The sequence below is a fragment of the Mytilus edulis genome, chromosome 13 (genome assembly GCF_963676685.1).
Source record: "Mytilus edulis chromosome 13, xbMytEdul2.2, whole genome shotgun sequence".
In the NCBI taxonomy this organism is placed as follows: domain Eukaryota; kingdom Metazoa; phylum Mollusca; class Bivalvia; order Mytilida; family Mytilidae; genus Mytilus; species Mytilus edulis.
Window position 1 is genome coordinate 46,817,418 of NC_092356.1, and position 12,043 is coordinate 46,829,460.

At 30.8% G+C, this 12,043-nt stretch overlaps 1 protein-coding gene across 3 annotated transcripts in view; it reads left to right on the plus strand.

Annotated features, from left to right (window-relative positions):
• Window positions 1-220: 220 nt before the first annotated feature.
• The window catches only part of LOC139500661 (high affinity cGMP-specific 3',5'-cyclic phosphodiesterase 9A-like), a 68,784-nt gene continuing 56,961 nt past the window's right edge, over window positions 221-12,043 (plus strand). Inside the window, exons 1-2 of one of the 3 annotated variants that reach the window (XM_071289434.1) lie at window positions 221-663; window positions 9,809-9,958. In XM_071289434.1, the coding sequence (XP_071145535.1) occupies window positions 576-663; window positions 9,809-9,958 (238 nt within the window). In that variant the 5' untranslated portion in view covers window positions 221-575. The remainder of the gene's footprint in view (window positions 664-9,808; window positions 9,959-12,043) is intronic. The other 2 variants (XM_071289435.1, XM_071289436.1) reach the window with 2 other exon arrangements.

The window sequence follows — 12,043 nt, forward strand, 5'->3', positions numbered from 1 at the left end:
TCTGAATAAAGATTATCTATAACTATTTTTTAACGGAATGTATTGAAATTAATCACTAACACATGTATAAAAATAAAATATATTCTAATTTTAAATCATAAGTCTCTCTCATAGTGATGTAATAACTATTTCCATTATTTTTTTTTATTTTTTTATTAAAGGTGTACTCGATATGTGGTTTTCTATCGTGCGATTTTTCTGCAATCTACCAACTTTTCATACAAATCACGTGATGTAAACATTAGCGAGGGACTTTTGTGTAAATCGATTTCGAAATCTTTTCTGTCAGCAAACTTTGTTTGATGGTTTCTAATGTTAAATTCTATATGAATAATGTATTTAAACATGTGTGTTGTTGAATTAAGGCTTCAATTAACTACCAACGAATAATGGAGTGAATTAACCACCTTTATCTGTTGTCGAAACTGATCCAAAGTTGTACGATACAGTTCACATGTCAATATTGACAGGTTCACCATGCGGGAAACACTATAAAACGTGACAAAATTAACAAGTTAAGAGTAACAATTATGATCCATCATTCTAAGTGAAATGAAAGGTTATATCATATAGTTATGGCTACTAAGATTATATATTTTGTAGTGGATGGTAAAAATGAACAAGCAGAATTTCGTAGCGATGACTTTTCTGATGATTTGAAAGGTAAGAAAAAGTCCTACATCACTCATCAGTTGTTAAATGAGCAGTTTATGTTTTGTTATATTCTTAAAATTTTATAGAAAAGTTTAGCTTACAAGGCAGTGGAAATGACATATATTTATTTACTTCCACCTTCAATTAAAAGATATGTATGGAAACCACCTGTGCACACCATCTTGCACTCGAAAAAGTGTGTGTTGAAAATGTAAAAAGTTTTAAACCTATGTCTGACATACAGTACATGTATGTTTATAGATATAGTTCTTATCAAGGGTCTTTTGGTTGCAACTTTCATAGTATTCAATTAGTACACAAATGGCATGCTGTTGATATTTCTCTATATTTATATGTAAACACTTACATGTACGAATGTACATGTATATCTTGTGTTAAAAAATAGCATTCTGAAGTCTAGCTGTGGAACCATAGCTCATAGGTCCTTATGTTATTTTTTTACTATTTGTGGACGATCTATGGTCTGCAAATAGTCGAAAAATAACATAAGGACCTATGAGCTACGGTTCTGCAGCTATCTGAAGTCTACATTTTTTTTAGCTGGGGAACTGTACATGTAGCTCTAGATCTTAATTTGCTCTTAGGTCCTTACAATATTTTTTTGACTATTTGAGAAAATTATTAAGATTTAGTTGTTTTGCTGTGGATTTAGGAATGGATGTTTTGTATCATTTCTAAAGGGACCAAATATACTTTCAAATGAAGCTTATTTTTTAATGTTCTTCATTTTCAATCATTTAACTAGACACTACAATTCAATTGTTCACATTCTTCAACAATCAAATTAAATCAACAAATTTTAAAACACCATGATGAAACATTCCAGATCTAATATATTGTTTATTCGATTTTTTATCCTTTTTTCCATCTCATATCATACTGATTCCTCTGATAAATTTACATGTAACAAAATCAATAGTTGGTTTACATTTTCGTTGTACATGTGTAAGTTGTTAACCATACACCATGTACACATACTCGGTCTTAGTTTCGTTTCAAAACTAAATCATTCATTTTAAAAAATATATATTTTATTTATACATTTGTATATGACATGTACATGTATGAAGTTAAACTGTACATGTATGTACTTAAACATTTGAATTAGACTTCTATGCAACCTATGCTATTGTCTTGGTTTCTTTATTTATGGGGATTATACTACATTTGTAATAAATGCATTTACATTTACTTGCTTTTTACAACAATATTTAGATAATTTTTTTTGCCGCATATATATTGATCCAGAAGTTTGAAAAATTTGGGCACATACATGTACATGTATATATAAATTTTAAAGGTTTCCTTACACCTATTTTCCACATAGAACTTCTTATTTGCATAGACCCATAACATTTTTTGAAATCTACCTAATTTCGACAACTAAATGTAAGTTTTGGATCATAATACACTGAGTCAGCTATAAAAGGCCATGATAAGACAATGTGAAACAATTCAAACGAGAAAATTAACTAACAGCCTTATTTATATTAAAAAATGAATGATAAACAAATATGTAACACATAAACAAACGACAACCACTGAATTACAGGCTCCTGACTTGGGACAGGCACATACTTAAATAATGTGGCGGGGTTAAACATGTAAGCGGGATCCCAACCCTCCCCCTAATATAAATGTTTATATCAGGATAAGGTCTGGTTGCATCTGCCTAGTGACATAAATGCAAGTGTTCATCTTTGCTGCACACGCTATGTAATGTACATGTATTTCTTCCTGAACTTCTAACTAGAAACCCTTTTAAATGTGTTAACAAATGATCATTACATTTTTGGAAAAATAAACAAGAAACAGCTTAACATGTTCATCATTTTTGTGTCAATTAAGTTTTTAAAATGTAAATTAAAAAGAACTCCAGTCATCCAGTCAGTTCAAGAATTCTTAATAAGAGAATTAAAGTAAATGAAATACTGACTTCCTAACATAAATACATGTACAAAAATCATGTACATTGTAATACAGTGCACATGGTGCATAATAATCTTTTTTAGATGAAAATTCATTAGTGCAGTGTATCATTGACACTTTACAGTGGAACCTTTTTCTGTGTGTCTTCAGTTAAGAATCTATATATGCTTTAACATTTTAGTGATTATGTAAACATTTGCTTTCACTATGACCACAAATTATTGATGGTGCTAAAACACATTTAATCATTCCGGTAAAAGAAAACCAATAATAAACACAACTTCACAATTTAGATTATTGTATAATTACTTTCAAGTTTACACAATATGTGGCGTGTACTTGTCGCATTGTTAAAAGTTTCAATAGAAAGATCTCACGGCCATAATAACCTATGAAATTTCAATTCCCTTTTCATTTACCATATTAAAAACTTCTTTGCATTCACAATGGGAATGCAAATACCACTTCAATCTATTCAATACAAGATATGTCAAGTATTAATGGGTTTCAATTTAAATCTTTCTGATATTTCCACATTCATCCTAAATGTAAATAAATAGTTTTGAACTGAGTTGATCTGTTTTCGTAGGAGATACTGTATGCCATCGTTACCTCACATTTAAACATATTCAGCTATAAACTCTACACCTGTATATATATACCTTAATAGCATGTATACCTTGTCATGTTATAATGGAGACTTTGAACTATGTTGGATCAAGAACTTTTTGTGCACCGACTGGATCTGCTGATGTTGAAATTTGGAAGGCATTGATCAACAATATTAATCTACATCTTACTCTCTGGTTCCATCAGCAGTCTGCAGGATTGAGTAATGAATGAACGATACATGAACAATGTATCTGTGTTAATATTGCTGAATATATATATGCTACCATATTTTGAAAAGTTAGTACAATTTTTAATGCATGTAAGTTTACGATTGATTGATGGGTGAAATTTAGCAGTTAATACAGATGTAAGTAGTAAATTCTGAAGAAAAAAACCATGTATTAGACTTTAGTGCATTATCTGTCAAGTCTGCTTTGTTCTTATATTGGTAGTATGTAGTACTGTACAACAATAGGCACTCTTTAAAAGATTCATGCACTCATTTTGATATACATGTACATGTACGTCATGAATTAAAACTAATTCATGATGTCTGTAGAGCTGGATGCTTTTAGAGAGGTTAAGCCACTGGTTGATATAGACATACATATATACATGTACATGTTCATATGATGAAATCATAATCTTTCAGTCAGTTTAATTGAAGTCTGGAGCTGGCATGTCAGTTAACTGCTAGTAGTCTGTTGTTATTTATGTATTATTGTCATTTTGTTTATTTTCTTTGGTTACATCTTCTGACATCAGACTCTGACTTCTCTTGAACTGAATTTTAATGTGCGTATTGTTATGCGTTTACTTTTCTACATTGGCTAGAGGTATAGGGGGAGGGTTGAGATCTCACAAACATTTTTAATCCCGCCGCATTTTTGCGCCTATCCCAAGTCAGGAGCCTCTGGCCTTTGTTAGTCTTGTATTATTTTAATTTTAGTTTCTTGTGTACAATTTGGAAATTAGTATGGCGTTCATTATCACTGAACTAGTATATATTTGTTTAGGGGCCAGTTGAAGGACGCCTCCGGGTGTGGGAATTTCTCGCTACATTGAAGACCTGTTGGTGACCTTCTGCTGTTGTTTTTTTTTCTATGGTCGGGTTGTTGTCTCTTTGGCACATTCCCCATTTCCATTCTCAATTTTACATGTATATACAGGTATATCAAAGACACTAGATAAAATGTACATACAGATTTTTTTATATGTAAATCTTCTTTGAAATTTAAAGCATCCAGCTCTACATCATGTATATATGTAAGTCAAGGTCCGGACTTTATTAAATGTAGCTTAAATTCATGTACATGTTGTAAAAGGGACATAACTCTTGTAAGGTATTGTTTCCCTGACAAATGTTACAAAAAAATCCATATTATTGTAATTTAAACATTGTTAAATTATATATATATGATGTAGAACAAGATTGATTATGAATAAAAGGTTTACAAATATGAGTGAAAATCAACTATGAAGTGCAATAATTAATTCATCTTTGTCACAAAAATACAATTGAGAAACCGTAAAGTGTCAATTTATTTTCTAATTGGAATGAGAAGTTAATAGAAGATTGATCACTTGTATAATGAATAATCTGCCAACTTTGTACTTACAATTAATAGGACATCTTGTGTGGGAGGAAATCCTTGCAATGTTATTTCTACAATTTTTGTCTTGCTTGTGACCACTTATATAGATGTTGATGGTGGCTTTGTCTGAATCAAAGTCATATTACAGATCTATACTTCAAATTGAGAAAAGTTGACTACGTTTTATATACCTGAATGGCTAATTTAATATATTATTAAAAGAATTTGGGTAGAGGTTTGGTCCAAGTTTCCAAAACTAGCAACAAAATATGCATGTAGTACAATTATGAATGTAGGATGATGTACATGTAAATATACAAAAAATGAAGCTGGTGATTAATTGGCTCCATGTTTTAAGAGCAAGTTCAGCCCATTGTAGGCTTTATTTTAAAAGAAAATCCTTTATCATATCTAAATATTTAGTAATGTATTGCACTGCTATCGCTATCAATTTAACATGTTTAATGTGTTTTTAAACTCTGATTTAGGGAGCTACCATTTGATTTTTATGGGGGGGCTAGGATGAAATTTGAAAAAAATAGGCAGGACAGGAGTTTTGAGTAAAAAAAAAGGCAGGATGAGACACTTTGCAAAAAAAAAAGGCAGGATGACAATTTAGGTAAAAAAAGTCAGGATAAACTAATAAAAAAAAAGGCAGGACCGAATAGAGTGAAAAATAAAAAGGCAGGACAGAGATTACAACTAAAAAAAAATGCAGGATAAAATTTTTCATCCTAGCCCCCCCATAAAAATCAAATGGTAGCTCCCTTACTGCTACTCAGAGCTAGCTAGCCTTTCTGTATGCTGTTATCCTTAACCATGAGACCTCTTGTTAGAACTTAAGTCTATTGCTAGCTAGCTAGGGAAAACATTGTGATGTGTGAAAAGGTAAACAAACCTGGAGGGGAAATAGTGTTAATTGATTTTCAAAGAAAAATCTGAATACACTTAATTTTGTTAACAGTACTAACAGTTATTTCATGTATTACTAAGTTTGATTAATCATGGAAAATATACAAAAACATATCTAATAAACATCTCTATTGTCTCAAGTACATGTATTTTGCACATGCTTTATGAATCTGTTGTTTATGAAGTTTACAATAAGTATACTTTAGCAACAAAACTAGAAAGTTATATTACCAGCCATTTTTTTTGTTCAACAATCACTGATCAACATTTTTTGTCTTTTATAGTATTAAATCTTATAAGTTCCAAATACATGCATATGCATGCATTGTAGTCTAGACCTGTGCCTAGACCATGTAGACTATATAAAATTGTGAATTACAGTAAGATTCAAGAAACATTAAAAAATCTGCAAAATTTAAACCTAATTAAATCATTCATTGTAGCATATTTTGGCCACGAGCATCACTGAAGAGACATGTATTGTCGAAATGCGCATCTGGTGCAAGAAAATTGGTACCGTTAATTGTATTACTACCACTGGGTCGATGCCTCTGCTGGTGGACTATTAGTCCCCGAGGGTATCACCACCCCAGTAGCCAGTACTTCGGTACTGGCATGAAAATACGGGGTTTTTGTGTTATTAAAATTTACTGTTGCAAAATGATAGAAATTATTATAAATTAAGGAATGACTATCTCCCTCATGCAAAGCTCGGATTCCTTTCACGGATTTGGCTATACTTTTTGGACCTTTTGGATTATAGCTCTTCATCTTTTATATAAGCTTTGGATTTCAAATATTTCGGCCACGAGCATCACTGAAGAGACATGTATTGTCGAAATGCGCATCTGGTGCAAGAAAATTGGTACCGTTAATTGTATTATAACAACTTGTTAGTTTTGTAAGGCCTCTTTGTAAATGTTTTTGTATTTCAAATGTTACAAAATCTATAGTACATGTAGTACTGTGATATATAATATAAGCTTAAGTCACTTTATAAAGTTATCAATGAATCATACATTGTCATATGGCAACTGGTATATGAAACTAAAATGAAAACTCAACAGTTGTCTTAACTTCACTTGAACCTGTACATTTTAGCTGTTTGACTAGAAAAGATGTTTTGCTATTTAACTTGGGTCCATTATTTAATTGTACCATGGTCAGGAAACTATGCACAAAATACATGTTTTCATTTGTTTATAAACTTTGGTCCAGAATGAAAATGAATAATCGGTCAATGACAGTGCTAATACTAGTTTAGCAGTATTATATATTAAGTAAACATTTGCTTGTAAAAGATTAACATTTATGTAAAAGGTCATATTTACACAAGAATTATTTTCAGGACAAAAACAAATATTTGACCATATGTATTTTTTCTATTACACAAATAATTATGAATATCATTTAAAAGGTTAAAATTAAGTCTGCCTCAGATTAAAACATTTTTCAGTTGATGTAATTAAAAATCTTCCACTTCAAACATGTTAAGCCTTGATTAAACAATGGAATTGCTTTGGTTAGAGTTGTGAATTATTTCAAAGCAATTTGAGTTGTGAACCATTTCAAAGTAATTTGAGTTGTGAACCATTTCAAAGCAATTTGAGTTGTGAGTTGTGAACCATTTCAAAGCAATTTGAGTTGTGAACCATTTCAAAGCAATTTGAGTTGTGAACCATTTCAAAGCAATTTGAGTTGTGAGTTGTGAACCATTTCAAAGCAATTTGAGTTGTGAACCATTTCAAAGCAATTTGAGTTGTGAACCATTTCAAAGCAATTTGAGTTGTGAACCATTTCAAAGCAATTTGAGTTGTGAACCATTTCAAAGTAATTTTAGTTGTGAACCATTTCAAAGCAATTTGAGCCCTTTTTGGGAAAAACTGGCTTTTTATCATCTCAACACTGGGCAAGACATTTCTTCGTATATATCCAAGACTTTCAATCACCTCAATCATGTTATTAGCCTTACATTTATTAAAACTCATATATTCTTCAGATTAATTGAATTTTTTAAGAGTAAAACAAATGAAACAATTGGATTTTATAAACAGTTACAATATGTGTCCATTACGTTTCTTCTAACTACTCTCATGTTTTGGTTATTTAGCATTTATAATACGTAATTAAATTTTAAAAATAAAAAGATGCATGTGGTATGATCATGATTGTGAACTCTGCACCAGAGACAGAATGATGTAGAAATTACATCTTAAGTGTTATGGTATGGTCTTCCAAATGAGCAAAACCCAAGGCATAGTATAAGTAAGCTATTAGAATTCAGAGGCTTCAAAATGAGGAATGTAGAACAGTTTTGGTGAGAAAATCAATAGCTTAATCTGTGTGAAAATCACTTAAAGGGAAAACAAATATGATGTGTACAGCAACTAATATATATAAAGACATCCACTGAACTACAGGCTCATGACTTGGGATAGGCACATACAGAATTTGGCAGTGTTCACTAAAACAAATTTGCTCACGTCATGTTCTTTTTAAACTTTAAATTATTTTATTTTTTTTGGGGGGGTACACGAATGTATCTTAAAAAATATATGTAACATTCAATGAGATTGAATTAAAACATGGAGATGTGAGTCAGAGGGGAATCACAGACTGGAGATGTGGGATTTATATAGATGGGGATGTACAAATTTGGGGTATACATGTACATGTAGGGTGTAAAGAAGAGTGGGATCAAGGAAAAAGATGATAGGTGAATTTTTTTTCTTCAAGCAAAAAATTAGATTTGGTATACGTTCTTCCATAAATTAGTGTGATATTATACATGTACATAAATGTAGTTATATAATATAATCCTCTTATTGCATCAGTTCTAACATTTGTTTTAACCAAGTGAGGAAACTAAATTGAAACCCTGAATGTTTGCACAGATTTGAACCTCAACTTTTGTAGAATTGAATGATAAAATTTTGATATCTTAAGGGTCCTCCAGCTGAAAATGATCAATCTCAAGATGAAACAAGGAAAACATTATGCAAATTCTTTTGAAAAAGTATGACATAAACAAAATTTGTCTGATAAGAAATATAATCTAGAGCTTAAAAATCTCTAGTCATAGTTCAACATACATGTACTAATCATGGTAGTGTCTGGATGTCAACAACTTGTTTTTCACTGAAAGATTTTCTAAATTGTCCTCATAGTGGATGCTCCTAAGTACATCGCCCCATGATGTCTTACCAGTTTACGTAATGGAACAGCAAAGCAAGTAATCTCTTAATCATTTGAACATCACTTTGATATAAAGGGATTAAAATATTTCTGTATACAAGCAGTTTCAGAGATTAAGAATATTTATCATATGTCATATCTGTAATACAATATTTCCATTTAAATTTTTTGGATGGTCAACACCTGCTGTGCGTGAAGTTTTTATGCATTAAATAGGTGTAAACAAATATTTAGTTTAAAATGAAGTTACAAAATTAATGTATACGGACTATAAAATAAGATTATATTATACATGAGCTCCAGGTTATTACCAATCTGAAATATATTTGTTTAGAAAGCTGATGAAAAGATCTCATATCTTGGGCGAAAAATCTTAATTTGAAAGAAGAACTTGCAAAAGTTCATGTACATGCATCTGCAATACCTATCCAGATTTACATTTTTGTTTAGTTTAAATTAAACTTATGGTGAAAATAATTGTTGCTGGCATTAAGTGAATAACTTAAAATGAGATATTTAAAACCTAAGCTGGACCTAAACTGTCTTGACATGTTTTAGAACTTATAACTATTCTTCTTACATAAGATTGTGATGGAAGCACACCCTTTAAAAATACATCTACTAAATGTTGTTGCCTTCCCAAGCCTTGTAGTGGTGGGTACAGGGAGGTAGTTTAAGTGTTTTTTTTTTTACCATGGCCTTTTCCCATATTATGTTTTGTCAACAAAACAGGCATCAACAGCATTACCCACCAACATACATGTAACAGTTACAGATTTGACTTCTAGAGGACAAAATACATTTGTATTATTGTTTTTCAATATGCAAGTAAAATTGCCATATTTATATGCATATAAATCAGCATATACATGTATATTGTATCTTTTCAGAAACATTTCGCAGTGCAGCAGAGGCTGGACCCCATGACATACTGAAACTGTACAATGTAAAAGGCAATCTGGTTAATATATCTCCTCGATTACCTGAAAATACTCCACAGACTAGATACAAACTAGAAGTTGTAGCTACACAGTGCAATGGTAAATTGTTTCTTGTTTAGATTTGATGATAAATATCATAATGTTAGATAATGTTACAGTTTAGAAACAATCTATTCAGTCCAATGTTATTATTATTTTACATTTCAACAATTATTTTATGCTTTGAAATTGTAATTATTATTATTATATATAAAAAAATAAAGTTTGAACAAATATGGGTACTATTCAGCCTTCAGTAATTAGCAAAACCAATCCTGTATACACACATACCTTATATTTATACAATTTTGTCTTTGTACTTTAAATTCAGTAAACATGGTAATTTTTTTTGTAGGGCAATTATTTATTGAATTTACTGTATTACTTCACCAGTTTTATATACATAGATAAAGGAAGATGTGGTGTGAGTGCCAATGAGACAATTCTCCATCCAAATAACAATTTAAAAAGTAAACCATTATAGGTTAAAGTACGGCCTTCAACACGGAGCCTTGGCTCACACCGAACAACAAGCTATAAAGGGCCCCAAAATTACTAGTATAAAACCATTCAAACGGGAAAACCAACGGTCTAATCTATATAAACAAAACGAGAAACGAGAAACACGTATATATATTACATAAACAAACGACAACATCAGATTCCTGACTTAGGACAGGTGCAAACATTTGCAGCGGGATTAAACGTTTTAATGGATCCAAACCTTCTCCCTTTCTCTGAAACAATAGCATAACATCACAACATAGAAAAACATACGATAAAATATCAATTGGCAGACTTAACTCAATCAAAAAAAGTATGATTAATGTATGCATTTTGTTGATTTGCCTTCATATATTTTCATGTACATGTATGTTCTTTTACAAACTATAAACTTTAAACCAAAGAATACATACAAATGGTATGAGCTCTAGATTTACTAGTTCATCAGAGAAGACCTTCCAGCTCTTGAATCACAGCCTCCTGACTTAAAACAATCATATATAGAATATGACAGAGTTAATCATGTTTGTGAGAGCTCAACAATCCCCTAACCTTGAACAGGGGTATAATATCACAATATAAGAATAAATATGTGATTACTGTAAAAATCATTTGAAAAAGGCTTTACTCATCGGATGAAAAAAAGCACCAAAAAATCTAACAAAAAGACTAATGACTGATTTAAGAGTACTCGCAGTAACGAAAAGTTTTCTAAAAGCCAACTGCAACTACCCTCAATAAATAATGCATTGTACTCAAAGCTGAAGTGCACCATTGTCACTGTCAAAAAGCCTTTCAAACTTTGACCAAGTTCTCTAACGCACTAATTACATAATGACAAAAGAGATATATGTTTTTGTAAATGCATTTATGTAGTTTATGTATTTGTAATATTTAATGAATATGTGTGGGTGGGGCGGATCTGTCCGAGTGAATTATAAATGATCTATTTACCAGATGCATGTTTTATGGTTCAAACATAAGTTTTCTGTATTAATGGTACTAAATGTGATATTTGATATATTAACTATTCTGTACTAAGGGCACAACTCTGTGATATTCACCCGAATTCTTACTTTTTATTAATTTATATATCATTTTCTAAATGCTTATAACTTTTAAAAAATGTATCAGGAATGAAGATATCATGATCAGAGTGACTAGATTTGTTTTACATTCATTGTATAATATAATAAGGGTACAATGTAAATGAAATGTCACAGACGTATACGTAATAGTAACAAACTTAAAGTTCAAATTAAAACAATTTGATTAACACCTACTTGTAAAAAATTAAAAAAACTGAGATATGATGGTGAGATTCTAACACCAGAGATGATGTTATGATGTTGACATTTGAAAGAACACGTCAGAGAAATATATAAGCAGTGCAGAGTAGCTTTCTTAATCCTTACTGAAAACGTCCATTATAGTGCTTATGTCCCTTTTGCTATCTTTCTTTTTTTTAATAAAAATTTTATCAACACAGAAATATACATGTTATAACAATGTGATTATTGAGGTCATTTTTCCACTTTCATAACTATATGTTAATCAACAGGCAACAAAATAAAAATTGGAGGAATATCAATTTTCTAATATAAAACAAGGCTACCTTGAAATTCTACACATCAATTATAT